This window comes from Triturus cristatus, chromosome 5_1, assembly GCF_964204655.1.
Source record: "Triturus cristatus chromosome 5_1, aTriCri1.1, whole genome shotgun sequence".
Taxonomy (NCBI): Eukaryota; Metazoa; Chordata; class Amphibia; order Caudata; family Salamandridae; genus Triturus; species Triturus cristatus.
In genome coordinates, this window is record NC_140587.1 from 317,103,321 (window position 1) to 317,125,564 (window position 22,244).

The 22,244-nt window shown below is 44.9% G+C and overlaps 1 protein-coding gene across 2 annotated transcripts in view; it reads left to right on the forward strand.

Annotated features, from left to right (window-relative positions):
- The window catches only part of TAF2 (TATA-box binding protein associated factor 2), a 948,796-nt gene that overhangs the window by 201,501 nt on the left and 725,051 nt on the right, over positions 1-22,244 (forward strand). For both annotated transcript variants that reach the window (XM_085605048.1, XM_085605049.1), the window contains exon 10: positions 1,706-1,791. In XM_085605048.1, the coding sequence (XP_085461174.1) occupies positions 1,706-1,791 (86 nt within the window). The remainder of the gene's footprint in view (positions 1-1,705; positions 1,792-22,244) is intronic.

Below are 22,244 nucleotides of genomic sequence, written 5' to 3' on the forward strand. Positions count from 1 at the left end.
CATCCACACAGCAGGCCTTAAAGCCCTAGGATGGGGTGCACTATACTACATGTGTGGGCATCTTTGCAAGTGTGCCCCTGTGATGTCTAAGTCGATTTTTAGATATTACAAGTGAACAGGAAAGCCATTTTTAGGTACATGTGCTGGACACTGGTGTTGACAAGTTCCACAGGTACATGATGGCTTCACTGAACTAGAGATGTTTGGTATCAAACCCGAGGCAGCTGCCGCCCAGGAAGAGGACCCTGTGCTCCTAAATGTCAAATCTGTCCCCCCACAAAGTGAGAGAACAATAGGCCCAACCAGAGCCTCACAGGACCAATACCCGGGGTACCGGACCCCTTGCAGCAAACGGAGACCGTAAGAGTCCAGTCAGGACTCCAAGACAAAACTGCCATCTAGGGGCATCAGCACCACAGAGACCCAATTTCAGAGTGGCCCAACTGTCCTGATTTTGCACCCTCAACCGGCAAGACAAACAACAGCAAGGACCTGCAAAGCACCAGCCCAGATGTTCAAAGGCACACCGAGGCCAGCTGACCTTTTCACTCTGCACCAGAGCACCCCAGCCCGTGTACCGATGAACCGACTGTGCTCCTTTATCCCCCACGCCCTTGTGGCCAGAGGCCCTTGTTGGGAGCATCCGAACTTGTCCCGAAGTCCCCCTTTGCAGCCTGTTTCTATGGGGCCCCACCTTCCCTTTACCGACATAGCGCACACAGCTCCAACGCAACCAGCATCTCTGCATCTGGACGCCCCAGGGCAGGTAACGAGAATCTGCTGGTAGTACTTTGGATCTTGGCCCACTATGACCCTAAGTCCTGAAGGAGACCCCCAGAAACCATACATAATTAACTGTATGCTACACATGCCTTTTCTCCCATAGGAAAGCATTGTGCATAAAGATCCATTTGAGTGAACATTTACTTACCTGATAAAATCATTATCGTAAAAAGTACTTACTTGCAATCAAAGTTCTTGGTATCAAAATATATATAAAAATATTGTTTATTTTTCTAAATTGGTCTCTGATTTATTCTGGAGTGTGTGTCTCATTTATTGCCTTTGTGTTTCTCAACAAATGCTAACTCACACTACCACAAAAGAGAGCATTTGGGATATCATTTGTGCCTCTATAAGCCTACAGGGGTTTGCCTGATCTCTTTTCACAGTGTACCTCCATTTCGGTCCACTATTTAAAGAGCCAGCTTCCCACAGGCAGGCACTTTTAATGTGGAAGCACTCAACTTCTGCGCAATCAAAATGTGTACTAGCTCCCAACATGTAGGCGGAGCCAAAATCCCTTCCTAGTGGTACTCACATAATTGTCTTGCGACAGCTGCGCTTTCAAAGCCATACCATAAAAACAGGCACAAACCTGTCACGATTAATGCAAATTGGACCTCACTTCCTGAGTTTTTCAAGGATAATTTTCTCTAGGTTAGACCTTGAATAAATTGTGCAAGCAAATCAGTGCTGTAGGAATAGTACCATGCAGAGAAATTGTTGTATAGACCGTTTTTGTACATTATTCCCCATTACAAACAGCAAAACAAATAACCTGGCACAATAAGGAATCCAGTGGTTTTTATGTCCAAGACATTAACAAGACACTTAGAATGAGGCTGTATTGTTTATTGTTTTGTAGTTTGTGTCTGGTCTGTAAAATTGGTGAATTTCAGATTTTTATTAATGCTTCTTGTAGGAGTTGGACCAAATGGTGATTTATGAATTGAAAACTGGTGGAGTTTTGTTGCATCCAACATTTGCAGTTGGAAAGGAAAAAGAAAGGTATGCCTTTTTTTTAATTCTGTGTATATATTTATATGGAGTTGTTCCCTGTTGTGAAATCAGGCTTTTGGATGCTAGGGCTTAACATGGCCTCAAAAAATTGAGAGATTCACTCATGGGTTTGCAAGAAACTTTGTGCTGTTAAAATGTCAGAGAATTGCAATATTTGGTTATTCCTTAACTTACTAACTGTATGATAGAGAAATACATGTTTAAAGTGACGCTCCTGAGGCAGAGCTGGATGGCTAGCAGTATGTCCACACTGTTCCCAAACTGAGCCTGCAGATTTTCCTCTCCGTGCCGCCTATGAGGCCTGAGGCACCTTAAATCAACTGCTTAGTAGAAGAGAAAAGATGGTGAGGGAACTCATTTTTCATTTTGAAGGATAGCTCTTGGAAGACCGCAATATGGTGCTCAGCAAGACCATTCAGCAATCCACAGATGGCCACCGCTAGTGAGAGCACAACACCGCATTCTTCTTGGGTCCCAATGGCCAGCCACATCTCAGTGATAGTTGCGGGGGCTTACCAAAGACAATGAGGGAGGATAAACCGAGGCTAGTGTGGAACTGGGAAGCCCGGGAGATTGAGAGAGCTGGACAGCGATTCAGGGGAGAAGAGAACCCTCTAAAATGGCAGCACTTATGAGTGGACTTCTGAGAGAGTCAGTCTGCGGCATGGCAGTGGTGGTTAGTGTTGTGTGACAAATAATGACTCCTAAAATGCAGAAAACTAAGGCACTGATTACGAGTTTGACATAGCTGTGTCACCGTCCAGTCACGACTGATAATGGTGCTCCTGCACTCAGATTCCCCGAGTGTGTGAACACCAGACCCTATTTCATTGGCTGAAAAATCCTGCCAGTAAAATCGCTTTAGCCTTGGGCTCTAAAAGCAGCCCCTTGTCAGCCCCAGACCAACCTCCTCTGATAACAAGCAGGGAGCATGCCTTGCTATCACCTGCCATGCCACTTCTTCCCTTTCCCTCGCCATCCCGGCACAGCTCCTGTTCTCCACCCTCACCTTGTACCAGTATCTCCACTCACACATTTACCACCTCCTCATAGCAGGTGGTAAACAAGTGTGGAATATCAGGAGGTAAATCGGGTTTTGTAGTGCAGAGTGTCAACCCTACCAGTACTCTGTACCTCTTAATCAATGCCTAAACAGGACTTTTTCGACCCATGTAGGAGAAATTGTGCTACATAGCATGGGGGACTGAAGATCTAGCTACTGACATGTAGAAAACAAAAAGGTGATGGGTGGAACTCTTGCACATAGTTTCAACCACTGACATTCGCTCAGACCACATTCCAGCACATCTTCTTTCAACCACTGTGCACTTCAGACACAGACCAGCTGTATGCAAATCAGCCTCGGATCACATCCTGTAGGAACTGCTTCATATACGTCACGCATAAGGTGTCTCACAGAGGTAACAAGGTGATGGAAGGAATGCTTGCAAGTAGTCAGTCACTGGCAGTTGCTCAGGCTCAATTTCAGTCCATCAGGTCTTTTTGCCAACTTTGCCACTCAAAACAGAGACCAGATATATATGGGAATCCAACTTGGTACTGCTCCAGTGGCAGCAGTCCAGCCCAAACTGCCATTCTAGGTCTCTTTTTGACAGGAACATAAGCAGGCCCAGGACTGGTTTCAGCCTACTTAGGCCTTGTCAGTGTTGTATAGTTCTAGTCCTGTGGCACAATGAGCATGACGCACACATTTCTGGCCATACTCATCACACTGAAAATAATACAGAGGTGACGGGTGCAATGCTTGCACATAGAGCCATTGTTAAGTGCTTGAGCCCACATTCCACTCCATGTTTTTCACCCACTATGCCATTGCAGTCAGAAACCAGCCACATGCAAATCAGCCTCTTTCCTGCTCAAATAGCAACAGCGTAGCCTGAACTGCCAGGCCAGATCCCCTTTGAACTGGAACACAAGCAACTCCAGACAACTTTCCAGATGAAACTGCCTAGTTAGGGGCCCACGTTCAAGCATGCTCATTGAACTGAGGGCGTCACATAAAGGAAACCACAAAGGTGATTTGTGGAATACATGAAAATACTCCATGTTGCTAGAGACCTGGGGAGTGTTTTTTATTCTTAGAAAAATCTAGATCAGGTTGAGATCCGCCTCTGATGGGAAGGTCTGCTTGGAGAAAATGGAGTCCAGCGTAATAGGGGTTAAGACAGTGGAGAAGGTGCTGGACAGTTCAGAGCTGCAATTCTAGAGTGGGACGGTTTTAGTGGTGAAATGGCTACAAGAACCAATGCCTTTAGACACCAGGGTGGTATTTCAAATAAAAATGATGGATAATAAATGTAATTGATAAAGGGACATCCTTGGACTCCCTCAGTGGATACGTTTTTCTGCTACTGAGGTGATAAGAGCCCATTTCCATACTCACCTGGCATCTTTTCAAAGTGGAATTAGGGACATGGTGCAGAAAGCTTAAGGCTGCCATTCCAGGTTGAAAGGTAAGACAAGCTTCCAAGCAGTACCATTATTATTGTTTTTCGTGACCTGTGTCTCGAAGATCCATATCCTGCACAAGTCAACTTCACTTAGGGGAACGCTCCATGTGGAATGTAGGTATGTGCTGCTGTTCCGGTGCTACAACTTTAACGCAGACAGCAACAATTCCAGCCGCTATTCTGAGAATTCAATGACCTAAGGATTAGAGTTCTGATGTGGAACCCAGTTAGGCTAAAAGTAGGGCATGATAATTAGGCATATAGTTTCTCCTTCGTGGACGCCCCACGGTCCAGACCTACAACAGCAGCCTAATAGAAAACGTTGTCTTCACACCTGTTGTCGACTGGAAGGGCAGGTTTTGCTACTTTACTGTTCCTGATTCTCCCTCATAGTCAAAGTTGGGTGTGTCATTGATGTTGGGAATGTTTTCAGTGTTTGGTCTACAACCAGATTTTGTTTACATTTCCTTCTCTTCTTGTGTTCTCACCCACCCTATTGTTGCATCATTCCTTGTCCACATTCCCAATTTCCTCAAAGTTCCTCTTAAGTATTTACCCTTTTCTTCATTTGTCAGTGTTGACTGGTCTGGAGAGCAATATGAAGGACTTCATAATAGTTTAAAAGTTGGTGGTGCAGCACTTATGTTGCAGTTATTGGGATAGGAATGGGTCTGTTGAAACAGGTATGAAAGCTTTAAACGTTCTATGTAATGGTGTTTTGTTGGGTCCCTTTTACCTATCCCTGTCTGCCCATTTTACTGTTCTAATAAACAGATTTAAATGTGAAATTACTCTCCTGCCAAAGTTACCTTATGCATTCAGCTAACCAGTATTACAAATGTTTGAGTTTTTTTATTATATTTTTAGTACATTTCCTTGGGGTAAGGCACGAGGACTGAATTTTCCTGCCAGGTGTTGAAGTGTAGCTGTTCCCAAGGTGGCTTTGACTATCCAAAAACTAATCATCAGCTTCTCTCAGTAAAAGGCCTACTTGAATTTCTAATGGCCTTGTCTTCCCTTTTCCTCCTCAGTATCTAGGTTTCCTCCCTCCAGCTTGAGGAATATCAGTAATAATCTACCTATTTCTGACAAAACCACCTTAAAACGATTGTGAGCATAGGAACAGGCCAGGGGCTTCCATAATGGATACCACAGACCTCCATTACTGTGACTGTCTCGTACACACAGTACATGTACTACACAGGCCACTTACTCAAACAAGCACAACATACACTTTGATTATTAGCTCTGGGATCTGGGTTAGCACATGGAAGCAGAACTTCACACAAGTGGGCCAGTAGACCTCCAGTCCAGCGATACAGATAAAAGGTCAGTTCACCAAACACAGTACGCTACCATCACTGCTCTGCCTTCTAAACCCTTTACAGGGACCGTATGCCACTGTCAGTGTAACAAGGGCAAGCTTGGTGCACCCCCTCCATGTCACAGGACGTGGTTAGGACCTTACTTATGTCAAGGGACAGGCCTAGTCGCACACACACTAAATTTGTGTTAGGCTGGGGACAAAATCTCTTCATTGGTCAGAATGCTCCTGTGGTACAAGGTTCTCCCTTCGCCCTTGTTTGTAGGCAGCACTATGTAGGAACAAAGGGTTCTGTTGGGAGATGGTTATTTCTTTAAACAGTTTTATACTTTCTGTTTTCTCTTTTCATTCTTTAATATCAATAAATGATTACAACATACATGGGTCTGACTTCCTTCGTAGATTGTATTTTCACATATCGAAAATACAGGAAACAAGGTCCAAAAGGCTGCAGCAGAAAGTGACTCAAGTGAGGGTCTCCTACAGTGTAATCACTGCGTTCTGTGAGGCCATTCACCTCATAATTGCTGCCCATTCCTACTGGCGCACCTTCAAGTCCTGCTGGTTCAGAAGGGGTCCCCTGGTTGCTGGTCCATGCATGGATTTGGACCAGCAACGGTCTTACTACCTTGACCTTCGCCAGCACCAGTCTTAATGCCCCTAGTGCCCAGCGGACTGAACACCTCTCCAGATACTGCATGGTCTCTCACCCTGCCAGGGCTGTGGAGGTGGGAGCCTCGTTTGCTAATGTGGTGAGAAGCCAAGGTTCTAGACCTCAGCCTATCCTCATGGCATTCAAGACTAACATCTTTACAGAGGTGCTTCTGACCCCCTTAGAGCCGCTTCTCTCATTTAATGAAGCTCTCACCGACGTCTTGTTTGGGACTTGGTCCATACCCTGCTCAGGGGCTGCTGTGAGCAGGACAATTGCTTGCCGCCACCATCCACAAGGCACCCCAATTTCCTCACACAACACCCTACCCCAGAGAGCTTGGTGATCCAAGCTTCCACCTCCTGTGTAAATTTTGGCCCATTCCCTACCACTCCACCAGACAGGGAAAAGGCTAGACACCTTAGAAAAACATGTTTTCTTCCACCAGCCTGGTACGGCTTTTCATGAACACTGTGTGCCTTTTGGGCTGTAGCTTCAACACTTTGTGGGATTTGGTGGTGCAGGTGCTGCCATGGTCCCAGAGGAGGCCCTGGCCACATTTTCCCTAGCTATTGCAAACTGGAGAGATGTAGCCAAGTTCACAATCCAATGTGGGCTGGATGTAATAAACTCATTGGGCAGATAGGTTTCTTGTCAGTGGCCTTGCGGCGCCATGCCTGGCTGAGGACAACTTGCTTTTCTGGGGACGTCCAAGTGTCGCTCATGGCCATGCCCTTTGATGGCTGCTGTCTCTTCAGAGATAAAGCAGACTCGACGCTGGAGCGCTTTAAGGACAACAGGGCTGCAGTCAGGCCCATGGGTCTTTCCATGGAGCCTTGCCAACACCAGTCCACCTTTTGCTTCTTTCGTGGCCAGGAAACTGGCTTTCAGCTGCGTCTTTATCTGCCCAGCCACCAAGGCGTGCAAGCTTCTTAGCTTCTGCGTGGTCGAGGACGTGGTACCCAAAGGCCCCTTGGGTCGGGCAGCCAGAGGTTGGGCTAGTCCATCCACAACCCCCCTCCCGGCAGCAGCAACCTCCAAACCCCTTTAGTTTGCCATCTCACCATCATGGACACCCAGTGGGTGACAGGATACACCATCACCTGTCACTCTGGAGATCAATAACATCAGACCTCTGTGTTATTGAAATTGTCCGAAGGGACCACTCCTTCCCCTTCTTGACCCCTCCCTCTTCACCCATGCCACCCACTTGCGACAAGCTAAAGGAGGACCATTTCTCCTTGCTCTGTCAAGAAGTGACGGCTCTCTTGGCCAAGGAAGCCAAGAGAGGGTGCAGACTTGAGAAGTAGGCTTTGAATGCTATTTCCGCTACTTTCTGGCACCCAAGAAGGATGGAAGCTTTCGTCCTATCCTAGGCCTGTGCACCTCTCAATTTCTTCCTCAAGAAGAAGTTCAAATTACTACGCTCGCTCAAGTCCTGTCTGCCCTGTACCCCACATTTACGTCCTGCCTGCCCACAGGCGTTACCAGAGGTTCATGGTGGGCCGCAAGTACTTTGTTTGCTGTACTCCCTTTTGGCCTTACCAGCACTCCTCTGGTGTTCACCAAGGTGATGGCAGGGGTTGTAGCTCATCTGCAGTGGCAGTCTTGCCCTATTTCGACGACTGGCTGTTGAAGGCGGGCTTGCCCCAAGCAGTTGTCTCCCACCTCCAAACTATGGCGGAGCTTCTTACATTCGCTGGAGTTCACCATCAAAGCTGCAGTCCCTTTTAGACTCTCCTTTTCATGGTAGCTGTTCTGGAAACAGTGCTTTTTCCGGCCTATCCTTCTGAACAGCGAGTCCTGGGTATTCAGGCTAGGATACCTGTAATGTCAGGGCATTTCCATGGGGGTTCAACACCTGGCAGGGTTTTTGAACGCCAGAGTGGGCAAACTCAGACAAAGATGCCTAGGTCTCTTCCAGCAGTGGGAAGACCCTTCGCCATCGCTGGGAATGCACAATTTCAGCAGTTCTGCGCGCTGGAGCTTCCAAGCCGGCTCTCTATCTGAATCGTTTTTCACCTCGAGTGGATCTCAGGCCTCCTGTGGGCCTTTACACTCATACCACTTCTGCCCAGAATCCTCAAGAAGTTCAAGAATGACCGGGCCCACGTCATCCTTGTGGCTCCGGACTGGGCTCGGAGTTTGGTATCCTGATCTGTGAGCATGGCCATCAGTCCTACTATCAGGCTGCCTCTTTGAGAGGGTCATCTGTTGCCACAGCAGGGGAGGGTGCTCCACCCGAACCCTTTAACGCTCTGCCTTCATGCGTGAATATCGAGCAGCAGCAGTTTTTGACCTCCCGCCCAAAGTCTGCACTATTCTCTTGGTAGCCAGACGTGCCTCCACCAAGACTGTATACGCCTGCCACTGAGGCGAGCTTGTGGCATGGGGTGTAGAGAAACAGGTTGACCATATTTCTGCTTCCCTCTCTCAGGTCCTTCTTTTTATCCTTTCCCTTGCCCAGCTGGTGTCTGCTCTGGGCACCTAAATGGGCTACCTTTCCGCCATCTGAGCCTTTCTGCGGTTGCCTGATCAGCCCCCCCTCTTCAAATCCCCAGTTGTACATATGTCCTTGAAAGTTCTGCAACACAAGCTTCCTACTTCACCCATCATCATGCCTCTGTGAGAACCAAATCTAGTCCTCTGATGTGCTCTCCCTTTGAGCCTGTTGCAGGGATTCTGCTCATGCACAGAACTATGCGCAGGAAACCAGGACCTCAGTGAATTGTGGTGTACCAAAAAACTCACCTCAGTACCTAGAACCCCTATCCCCGACTAGCATTAGTGTCTCATTCGTTCTCCGTATCATATCGAAGCTACCAATGATTAGACAACCCAGAACAAGCGACTTAGAATACTCTCAGGAATGGTGGGAAACAGAAACACCTTTTCGTCGTTATTCTCATATCAATCCACAACGTGAGTAATCAGACACGACAAAGTTTAAAATGTTTATTTTTAACTACGTGCTCTAAGATGCAGTACTTTGGCTAACATATGCAAACAAATGATTAGAAATAAAACCATCAGCATTGTTACAATTCCATAGAAAACAAAGGGAGAAATCATATTGCAATGATAGTGAATACCATCACAGGAACAGCACGGCTCTCTGTGTCTGGAAAGGTTTTCTCCAAGTGTGCCAGCATCATGCATGCAATGCAATATTAAAGGCACCAGAGTTTCAGATATTTGCAGCTGTGCGCTTGTTGTGTCTAGAGCGTGGGCCGATCAACCTAAATTCAACAGCATACATTGTTATTTGACCTTGACGGTTTCTGCACACAGTGTTCAGCCACAAGGCTGAGTTCGATTCGGCTACAGAGAATGGTAAAGGTTCCAACTTTTCAATATGCAACAGTGAATATGTTGCATCCTTCATGGACATGAACTGTTGTTTATCAGTCAGATTAAACGGCAGGAATAAAGATGATGTGTTCATGTAGTCCCATGGAACTTTCCCAGCCTTCAATGTTTGTAAAGTCCATGCAAACTGCATTATGGAACGCAATTAATTTTGACCTTGGTATTCGACTGACATGTCATCCTGCACAATATCCACAACAGATGAAACAATATTATATAACGTGTAAATTCTGGAAGAAAGAGTATTAATGCTATTATCAATGACAGCAAGCACTTTTTCCAAATTGGCTTGATCAATAGCTCTTAATCTAGAAGCAGCTTCAATTTGAGATAATTTCCAAACTTCATTGTAAAGAGCATATACCCTTCTTTTGGACCTGCCACCCACAGGGCCCTTAACAAAATCATTCAAATCTACATCGTCAGTTAATTTGAACAAATGAAGTTTAACTGACGCTAAGGTGGAATGTTTAAGCCAGTTTTGACATAATTTGCCTACCGAATAGGTAGTAACAGAATGGGAAGATGCAAATCGGGGGTCTATTCTAACCTGTGTATAACCGGGGATCAGACCCAGAAAACGATGTTGACATGAGTCAGAAGTTTTTTGCCATAACAACCATCCTTGGGGATCTAAGCCGGAAATATTGAAGGATGCATTTGTAATCAGTGACTGCAAGTCATCCATGGACAGATCTGTGTGATTGTCCCAGGAAGGATCAGGAACAGTAAGGGCGTTCATCTTTTTAGAAGTAGCCAATCCAAAGCAGGTGGTCTGAGAAATAGTAGAATTAAAAATGGTTTGGGATAAGGCACGCACGATGCAAAGCCTCAGAACCTTGCACCTGCCAGGTTTTAGAACCCCAAACAGATTTAAGATCAATGGTATCTTTCCACAGCTCATAGCCCCCTATAGCTAATTCATCCATAAAGGATTTCGAATACAGTAATTTAGTATGTGTCAGTCTAACTTTGGAAGCTGACTCAGCAGACATTTTAAAATAAAAGGCTTCAGGTTTAAATACACTAAAATCGGTAAAATATGTAAATTTGTTCACTAGAGTTTTGGAACAGCCTTCAATGGGAGCTGGACAATGTTCCCACTGTGTATAATTAACGATATTCCTAAATGTATTCGCTTTATGCAGGAAATGATTGCCATAGTGTTGGTAGCAAAATAACTCTCCATAAATAGCTGAGTCTAAATACAAATCTTCAGCATCAAAAGCAGCATAATATTTCAAATCAGAAAAAAAGCCTCTACGGCTTGGACATCCCAATCATCAGAGCGTAGGTTTTATTTCACAACATCCCCCAATAGAAACACGAAGTACATTGGGGACATTAATCACCTCTGTGGGGCCATGAATTTGAAATTTTACAGCATCCCATACAATCCTATCTAACACAGGCTAGGCAGTAATATTAACAAAAGTCTGGTCCCTCTTCATGATGTGTGATGAGGAGTGGGGTGCAAAAGTTCCATCAATTAATCTAATTGCAGATCTTTCTGTAAGATAATGTCCATTAACTAGATGAAAAAAGACAACCACAAATCCAATGGACATGAACAAAAAGATAGATATGAGCACCAGCCAAATGTAAGTCCCAGGGGGAATTAAAAAATGTCTTTTAAACCAAACCGCAAAAATAGAAATTTCTGAAGGGGCATTCGATGTTGTAGAGTTAGTGTCAAATGAAAAATGTGACTTGTCAACTGCACTTAATTGCACACCAGGCAACGACACATCTGTGGGATACGCATACTCAGTATCTTCAAGGGGTCCACCAGTCGGGGGAGTCAATAAAGGATTAGTAACTGTATGCATCTCGATGGCAATGTCAGGCCTGTTGGAATTTGCCGGAGCCAAAAGAGAATTTCTCAGCATTGCTGGACAAGAGACCGCTGGAGTCATACTAAGAAGAATCGGCCACTCATTGTAGTTTGACATTGTCACTGGAGATGTACCTGTTATCCTTGCGACCAGGAAGTGGAGGTAAAATGACAGTTCTTGTACCCTTCACGCCAAGCACTGGAACAGGGGCACGATAAGAGGGGCCGAACTCCTTCTTGTTCTCCACCTTCTCACGGACCAGGTCACCAACTCGAGGTAGCCAGCCAACTACCAGAATCTGAAGTGCAGTATCAGTTGTGGAGGGCAAGTGTTTCTTAGCAAGACTGTCTCGAGCCTCTTGTAGATTCTGTAATACAGCAGAATGATCATCTACCTCAAAGGGTGCAGCCGACGTCGCAATGTCTAGACCATCAAGGTCCGGGACAAACGTTTTTATGCCAAAGAGCATTTCGTATGGGGTCCGCCCACCCAGAGACCTTTCAGGGAGATTATTAAGTGCACGTTGAACGCTATTCAAATGGGCCAACCAGTTCCTGCCAGTACCTAAAACAATAGCTGTCAAGGATTGCTTTAAGTCACGGTTCATTCACTCCACAACACTATTGCCCTCAGGCCGGTATGGAGACGAAAATTTGAGTTGGACCCCCAAAGACCTCATGGCATCCTAGTACGCCTTAGAGGCGAACGCCGGACCCTGGTCCGAATGGAGGGTACCACATGCAAAAATTCCCACAGTGACACGCATATCCCTAACGACAGTTCGAGCATCAGCACTCCTTTGTGGCCAAACCTATAGTAAACGTGTGCACAAATCCACTGCAACTAAGATGTACTTATACGCAGTATCAGAGGAAAAAGGACCGCAGTGATCTAAATAAACATACCCAAGTGGTTTATTAGATATGTACAACTGTGTTTGAGGTGGACGCGCAGCAGTTGAAGGTTTAATCTGCTGGCAAATGTCACAAGTAAGGATATAATCACGAGTCTGTTTATACAATCCGCGCCACCAGTAACGTTGTTGTAAGATAGTAACAGTCGCTGAGACGCCTGCATGGGCCGATGCAATACCTTTGTGAGCGGCTGTTATCAAGGCAAGTCTGCGGTCCGCGTTGAGAATGAACCTGCCACCAACGTCGTTAATTCTCACATAGGGAACTTTATCAGAACTTAAATGATAAAGAGTATTTAGAAGGAAAACCTCTAGAGTAATTATCACCCTTCTCTGTTGCAGCAATGACTGCCAAGATGTCATGATCAATTTTACTTTGGGATCTTGTAACTGCTGCTAATAGATATGTTGCCACTGCTGTTTTCGCTGCTTCGTCAGCTAAACTGTTGCCAACAGCGTGTACCCCAATCCGCTGGTGACCAAGAGTATGAATTACATTCATGAGCGGCAGAAATTGTTTAAGTTCTGCGACTCGAACCCAAAGCATTTTCTGTTTGATTTTGCTACCTGTGGAATCACGATATTCATTTTGAGACCAAAAGAATAAATTGTCGTTGAAAGTTTGAACACAGTAGTATGAGTCACTCACAATAAGAGTAGTCACTTGAGGATCAACAAACTCCAGTGCAAGCACCAGAGCACGTAGCTCTCCCAACTGGGCGGTACAATCACCCAATGTCTGTGTATGCACGACATCTGACTTGAATTCTCCATACACAAAAGTACCAGCCAGTATTGCGCAGGCCGCTGAATAAGCATGCTTAGAATCGTCGCCGGTTGCGCCGAACCGTCAGTGTAAATGATACAATGGTAATCCTCAAGCGGGCGCAAAGACAGAGGAGCTGGATGAACAAATTCATACTGCAAATACTCCTGAGTCTGCAATGAGGCATCAAAGATGAAAGTGACATCCGGAGACGTCAAAGAAGTGGCCCATTGTATCCAACGTGGATGCAAAGCTTTAGAATTTGGTACACTAGCCTTCGTCACTTCCTCAAGGGCCGGATACGGTGTCACAACCAACATGCGTTTTCCTTGCGATAGCGCTCTCTCTTTCAGAATCGCCTTCTGTACTGCAGTTAACACCTTCTCGACGGTGGAAAAGCGCATTTCAGCCGAATTGTACAAATGCGACTTGTAAGCAATAGGGACTGTGTCCCCTTAATTAAATGTCAAGTACGTGAAACCCACTGTGCCAGGCACAATTCTGATTACGAGGTTTGTGTGGTTATCACGTGTCAATAAGTATTTAGAAGCAAGAAGATCAGTCTGCAAAGAGTGCCGGATAGCTGAATGTTCTGGCAGCCAGCTCGATTTGGTAAAAGTAGGTTGTACCAAGGCATATAGGGGCTTGAAGCGCGCAAACATGCGCATTTCTCCAGGAAGTGAGGTGCTAAACCTCGACCTTCGTTGTTGAGTTCATAGCCCAAAAACAACACTGTATACTCTGCAATGTGTGATTTTGCAAAGTTAAATTTGTAACTGAAGTCGGCAAACATAACAATGAAGCGGTCAACGCGACACAAATGCGGCCATAATTCGTCTGTGGGATAAATATCAACATACGAGTACATATCCGGGTCAATGCTCTCTAACAGAGAGACTACACTGCGGCAAAGACACCTGGACTGTTTTTGTAGCCCATGGCTAATCTTTTTAAACTGTTTCTGTTTGCCGCCAGAAGTTAAGGCTGTCTATTGACTACTAATAGAGGACAGGTAATGGCTATAAAAGCCATTGGAGATATCAAGTGTGGTCTTAAACCTTTTTCTCATGAGACTATCCACGAGGGCAGGACTGTGGGTATTCTGTACTGCGCACGTCCGACAATGAGAGTTCAAATGCCGATAATCCAAAACTAGGCGGTACGACCCATCAGGTTTGGATACAGTGAAAAGAGGATTATTCATGGGTGACACACATGTTTCAATTACACCTTGATATTCCAATTGTTCAAGGATTTCTGCGACGTGAGATCTAGTTTCTCGGCGCATGGGATATTGGGGTTGTGGCTGTGGCATAGACCGTAACGGAATCTCATGGCTTGGTGATAATTTATCCCACCCAACCTGAGTACGGTACAACGCCGGAGCAAGCACTTGTGCCCACTCTTCTGCAAAGTTCTGAGCTTGCTCCTTCGGCACAGTGTGCGCCAAAGATGGGAGGATTACCTCCTCCCCTCTGCTAGCAAAATGTCATATGTAGAGATCAGATTTTCCCAAAAAATCCCTTTTATGGTACGTTGTATGTCACCCTCAATTAAAAGGACTATGTCATATAGTCTGTCAGGGAGAGCCACTCTAGTGTCAGCAGTTTCTACAGTAATAAATGTGTCAGTTGCTGTCGCCTTCAGATATGGACGCAGTGCTTGCCGCACTATTGTAACCTCCGCTGCGCTGTCTAGCAGCGTTAGTGCCCATGTCAGGTTCCAAAGCGGTGTTCTCACTATCTGTGGCATACCTCGCTGTTAGTGCAGCAACTTTCTTTTTCTGAAACGGAGGTCGCTGACGTGCAAATTCGTCCTGCTTGCCTTTACCATCAGCCAGGCAGGGCTGCTCACGTTCTTGTGGGGCACCCCGACCTCTGCGCATTCACCTTCATCGGCTTGTGAGACCGATGTAGCCTGTGAAGAACGAGGAGAACATTGTTTAGGAACCTGAAATCTATCAAAGGACCTAATTCTTGTGCGATCGCGCAATTCATATGTGCGTTCAGTAGTCACTGGTATTGGTGACGTGGGATGAGACCCCTGTTTCTGTTGCTGCTTCCCCTGTTTCTTAGTTTTCCAATTTTGTTTAGGAAAAGCTGGACGGTCGACTTTAGTAGACTTAACCGTCTGAGTTTGCGGCTGTGCTGTTGTTTTAGCAAAAGGCTTAACCCCCAAACTATTGCGGCCAATGGTCTTATAAGCCTCCGCAATAACTTTCGGTAACTGCCGGGGTTTATCGACGTCGTCGACGAGGCGCAGGGCATTTGACACTTGAAAGTTAACTGCATCTCCCTTGACTTTAGCAAGGATGAGATCAGCAACTACGTCGAACACACCAACAAGCCTCATACCCAACTCGACTGCCGCCTTCGGATCGTGCTCATACTGAACACGCTTAATCACGGAGGTCAATACAGTCATAGACGGTGTGCCAAAACACTTTGCGTAGACTGCTGCAAACACTTTACCCCAGTTCTCACAATCTGTTACCTCTGGGACTAAGTCTTTCTGCAAACTAATGGTAAGGAATCCTGTGTTTTTCCACAGGAGTAGAATTTGGAAATACTGCTTCCAGCTGGTCAAATTTCTCAGCAATCCAATAAGGCATATCGTCCTTATTCTGGGGGCGCTTGCCCATTACCGAATTAATCATGACGGGACTAATCGTGATCCCGTCCGGTCCAACTGGTTGCGTCGCAACCCCAGGTGCTCCCACCTGGACATTGCGAGAGACGTATTGCACTAAAGCCCCATGCACCGCAATCAAGGCGGTATGGAGTTGATGTAAGTCATCCAGCGGGGCTAGCAAATATCGTGGATGTGGTGTGAACCCGGCCAAGACTGGCAAAGTGGCCCCAGGAATAGACAAGGGACCTAACCGAACCGGAGTTACGGTGTGTGGGAGGGCACCATTGAACCAAATACGATGCTGCCAAACGGATATTGGAATTTCCTGCGTCCTATACGGCGTATAATTAACTGAAGCTGCCGTAGGAGTGTATGCGTGAAACGTCTTATCATTTGCATTCACCTCTGGAAAAGTAACCCAAGAGTAAAACAGCTCATAGGGGAACGATGCATCGGCACTCACTACAAAGATAATAGACATTCCATCGTCTGGCACCCCGAACTGCGTCAAGTGACGCCGGAGAGGTGCTCGACTATGCGCTGCAATAGCAACTTCAGCCATAAAGATGCAGAGAAGAAAAACAATCTATATTAAACCGTAGCACAAAAAAGGGTCAGTAATTCAAAAAGAAACCTTTTTAATTGTCAAGCTTGAATGAACCTATAAGTCAACTATATAGGTAGGTTTAAACCGTCACTCCCGTCAACCGGAAACAAGAGTGAGGGTGTTGTGGACAAATGTAAGCACTACTAAGGTGTCTCAATCATAAGACCAATACGTTAGGTGTGCCATGTTGCGGGGATTCTGCTCATGCACAGAACTATGCGCAGGAAACCAGGACCTCAGTGAATTGTGGTGTACCAAAAAACTCACCTCAGTACCTAGAACCCCTATCCGACTAGCATTAGTGTCTCATTCGTTCTCCATATCATATCGAAGCTACCAATGATTAGACAACCCAGAACAAGCAACTTAGAATACTCTCAGGAATGGTGGGAAACAGAAACACCTTTTCGTCGTTATTCTCATATCAGTCCACAACGTGAGAAATCAGAGACACAGAAAAGTTTAAAATGTTTATTTTTAACTACGTGCTCTAAGATGCAGTACTTTGGCTAACACAAGCAAACAAATGATTCGAAATAAAACCATCAGCATTGTTACAATACCATAGAAAACAAAGGGAGAAATCATATTACAATGATAATGGAAACCTGTCCTATAATACCTGGTGTACCACCCTCCCCTGGCTAATAAGCTAGTTTTATAATAATAGAAAGTCTCTAGGTTTGAATGGGGAACCCCATACCTCAAAGATCAGCTTAGGTGAATCACATCACAGGATCAGCACTGCTCTCTGTGTCTGGAAAGGTTTTCTCCAAGTGTGCCAGCATCATGCATGCAATGCAATATTAAAGGCACCCGAGTTTCAGATATTTGCAGCTGTGTGCTTGTTGTGTCTAGAGCGTGGACCGATCAACCTGAATCCAACAGCATACATTGTTATTTGACCTTGACGGTTTCTGCACACAGTGTTCAGACTAAGGTCGCGGTGTAAGTCTAGGGATGTGAAAAACAGACCGTTCTCATGTGAAGAAAAAGCAAGCAAGCAGTTTTACTTACAATAACAGCTACCTGCAGTGTTGTGCGCAAAAGCAGCAAAGTGGCAAGATGGCGTTTAACTTCTAAAACGCTTATGCTAACACAGCAATGTGTGCAAGCAAAACCCTGTCTTCACTACAAGCCATTGCATAACTATCCTCTTAGGTTCCTTAACATCAAGATGGTCTTCCTGGTGGCAGTAACATCTGTCTGCAGGGTCACTGAGCATCAGGCTTTGTCATTCAAGCCTCCATACCTGAACATCTACTACCAACTCTTCGTGGGGTATGTTGGAGTGAAGAAGGGAACAACCATGCAGAAGCAGACCATCGCCAATGGATCGTGCTCTGCATTAGGATCTGCTACGTATTGGCCAAGAAGCAACCCCCAGAGGGTTTGCGTGCTCATTTCACCAGAGCTAAGGCTGTGACCACTGCGCTAGCACATGTAGTTCCAGTCCTGGATATCTGCCAGGCAGAAACTTGGGCTTCTCTACACACATTCACTAAGCATTACTGTCCGGGCAGTCAGGTCCGTCGGGACTGGCACTTTGTCAGTCCCGTAGGACTTTCTAGTGTGAATCAGTTTTGCAGACTCACTTCTAGGGAGGTAGTGCTTGTATATCTACTGTAAGGTAAGAAATCTGCGGCTAGAAGTCTCTATCAGATGAACAAGTTACTTACCTTCCTTTAACGCCTTATCTGGTAGAGAATCTACCTTCGTACTGACTCAGCCATTGTCTCCGCTCTGCGAACGGAATTCAAGTATGACGCCTGGAAATAATTCTAAGGTAAGTAATCTGCAGCTTGATTAAGTCTGTACCAGATAAGGCTTCACCAAAGGTAAGTAACTTGTTCAACATTTTCCTCCAGGAAATGGAATGAGGTTTGCCAAAAGCACTATTATTCGGGCGCTTTGAGTCCCTTTTTCAACAAAACCCACAATTCACTGCGAAATGCAGCCGTACATTTTGAAAAATGGGTAGGTCTACTGTTTAAAATGACCACATCACTCACACCCTGATTAAACTCAACTCCCTGCCCTTGTCAGCCTGCACCATCTCCAAAGCCAGTTGCATAATCGACAAAACTATCCATTACCTATCTGGAAGACAGGCTCATCAACTCTTGTGGCTTTCAGCACAGCCAGAACACAAGCAGACTGACTACAAAGAAGTGAATAAACAAAAAAAGCAACAGGCCTTTTTTCATAGATGCACCCTAGACCTCGACCAACATACCTGTATCCACCAGGACTGCCCCAACCATGTTTCCTTTTAGGATAGCCCAGAAGACACACCTCTATAAAGAACACTACATCATGATGCAGTAACAATTCACGTTCGCTCTTAAGAAACCGGCTACCTCTAAAGTCAGTCATTGGCTGTGTCTTTGCCTTGGACCATGTGCAGCGTTTTGCTTCCTTTCTCCAAGGTTTTGGCTTCATAAATACCACATAAATAAATACATTCACACATCGTTTTCATACCATTGGATTAAAATCTAAGGGGAAGTGGTGGTGTATGTTAGGTGTCCCTCCTAACCCCTTAAACTCCCTTGTCCTTAAAACATGACCGTAATTTCCCAGACAGAGTTGACAGAAAGGGAGAGGATTAAGGCGGAGGGCACTTTCTTTCCTACATTGTTCTGGTCTGCAGTTCAGTGCCTGACGCAACAGTGGTGGAGTTATCAAATATGTGTGGGCACAAACTGGACGAATTCCCAACGTCATCCTCAAGCCTCCAAAGCAGATCCGCTAGATCCAGGGAACCTATGGATATTGTCAGAATTGTCACTTCCTTCTCAGTGGGTTTCTATTTGAATGGTCTGCATTAATACGAGGCATAGTATCGGGGAACAGCAGCGCTGACCCACTAGACCTCATTAGCTGACTGCCTTTCTCTGGAATGATGCATGAACATTACTGCCAGAGAAAATGACAATATCCAATGATTTTCTTTTTTTTACACAGATTTTATTTCCTTTTGCATGTGTACATTTAGCTCGTTACATGCCATTTTCGTGCTGGCTTCTCGCCACTCTCTTGCATTCTCATTTGTATGTTTATTTAGTACATATTCTGTATAACCCTCAACTGTTCCTGTGGCGATTTTCCCCAACTATTTCCCCCCCTCTCATTTCCCCACTGAAGGTCGCCATTAGTGATTGTCTACATTTGTATTGTTGTGTCGATTTAGATACCGTATATAGGTTTCCCGATTTATGTCCTTGTATAGGCACAATTCGCATTGCCCATATTTAGGCATAGAAATCCTACCTTTATTTAGGCATTATCCATGCTAACCAAATACAGGCATGGCCACCTACATCCGTTCATCTACGTCACAACGAGTTCTTGGAAAACCAGACTCTTAAGCCTTTAGGACTTCCCCTTGCTTGGATATTGATTTCTCCAAGTACTCAATTACTATGCATGAACATCTATTCCTTAGGGGTTCATTCATGACGTTCTTCTGCCCGACTTTTACGTCAATACTGGCATTCCTAAACACTTTCAAGGTATAAATATACCTTTACTTACCATGGCAAACCACGGTTTGGCTACCTACTTGCACGACGCGGCTCGACACGGCAAGTTTGGAAGGAAGTCAAGTCCCCGCCTGACGCACTGATCAGACGCTGTCATCCTCCTCGCAGAGAATCCAGCTCCAGTGTTTCTGACTCCCCTTGTGGGGTGTTAGAGATCGGGACTAGGAAAGAGATTCCAACCTCACTCATTCTAAGGTATGGAGCGGACTAGAACCTAGAGGGACTTTTGGCAAATCTTGGCAACTATAGCTAAACTATAGACAAAAACATCACCTTCTTCTTACCTCGTACTACACTTAGGTTAGGTACACTGGGGTAGAACTAGCTAGAAGCATCAGATGAGTATTAACATTTTAGCCTGTGTTATTTATGTATGTATTTTTATGAATATCTGTCATAGCTACAAACCATGCTATCGCAGTATTATTTTATCTTACTGCTAATACTGTACATATTTTACTTCGCATTCTGTCTTATGATTGTAGCAGTTCATATCTCTTGAAAGAGAAATAAGACTGTTCAATAAACCCTTTTTATTGAAACGCCCGTCTATCTATTTCTGTGTAACTCTGCAGAAACGAAGCATGCACGATTGACTGAGTGAAACTGTTATGTATTGTTTCCACGATTCTGAGATTGTTCCGATTCTAAGGGAAACAAATTTGTCATGTTTATGTGGTTGTCAGAAACGAATCCCATCTTGATCATTCGAGAAGTTTTCTAGTGACCTCTGAGTTACCTGGCACACACAAGTAATTAAGTTTAATGTACATATACTGAACTCAGTCCTATGTCAAACCTATAGTGTATATTATTCCAATGTGCAGAGCCTATCAGGGATATAGGAACTACACTACAGTATGTGGTGCCCTTTATCGGCTATTGTGTGCATGCCCATCTCTCCTAGTACTGATCTTCGTCTTGAGCCTTCCCTGGACTCCCCGGTTTATCTTAGAGTTCCTCAGCTGGTGGTGGCTGCCCTAAGACCCTTTCGGGGCTGTGTCGTATTGGACTTCCCTGGTGGGACTGTAACCTTGGTGTAGTGTTTCCAGATCCTCGGTCGGCGTGTCTCATACTTTCTGCCAGTGCCTCCCATGCCCTGGCCCTCTCAAGTATATGCTCATTAGCAGTGCAAACTGTAAACATCTGTGAAATGCTATGTGATGACCCCAACATTTAAGGAAAATTCAGTTAAGAAGTGCTGAAGAGCCTACACCCAACAAGTCAATGGTTGAAAGGGGCTGACCCACAGCCAACTCACATGATGCCTAAAATTCAAAATATTATCCTGTGACCTTACAAAGGGAACAATGGCCATTAGAGTAGCTGATGTATTTATTGTTTTTCAGCTCTGCACATTGATTTTGGCTTTAAGATGCTTACAGTTTTCCATAAAATTTTAAAAATATTTCCCATTACTACACAAGACCTCTAGGATATTCTTATTAAGTATACATATTTGCGTTTGAACAAAAACACCAAAAAGAGCAAAAGGAAATGTACAATTTAATATTTCAGAAGTCATTAATTTGCAAAAACTGAAATGCAACAGACCATGACTTAAAACGTGTTTGCTTATACAGCACAGCTGAACAGACTAGTCTTCCAGGGCATCTTACCAGTAGATTTACATAAATGGCAAATATTTAACTAATGGTGGACGACCACTAGAAAAAAGAACTTGAGCAAAATATCAAGTTCAGCTATTGAGGCTAATGATGGGCAGGTGAAAATATTCTTTCTGCCTGAAGAGAAACACAGCTGAAATTAGATCTGCTTAAAACTCTGCTGCCTCTTATGCCACCAAAAGGGCTATCTCTAAAACTCTGATAGCCTGGAATCTTCGTTTGAAAACCCGAAGAAGAAAATGATGTCCCCTTCATCCGAAAGAATAAAAAGTAGTTGCCCAGTTATCTGATTTCTTAAGTGTTTTGAGCATTTATGGGCTTTTGTAGTGGAGAAAAGAGTTGTGTGTCTGTAATGATGCTGTGGTATACCCTCAGCTCTGCTTTGCTTCACAATTGTTGCCATCTTCTAATTCAACAAGAGCAGCATTGGACTAATAAGGGTACTTGACTTCACATTCGGTTGGGCTCTACCTACACCACTTTGGACACTTTCTCTTCATTTCACTTGTACAAGCCTCGAGGCTGTGTCCAGCATTTTACAAATCTCCTGAATTAACAAATACTAAGTATTGTGAGCCAAAATCAGTTATGCCCAGCCCCAAAGTTGATGGCCTGCCACCCAAACCAGTATTCACTATTCAGAGTTTCCCCCATACACATGTGTAACTAACCAAAATATGCCATAACTGTACATCCACAA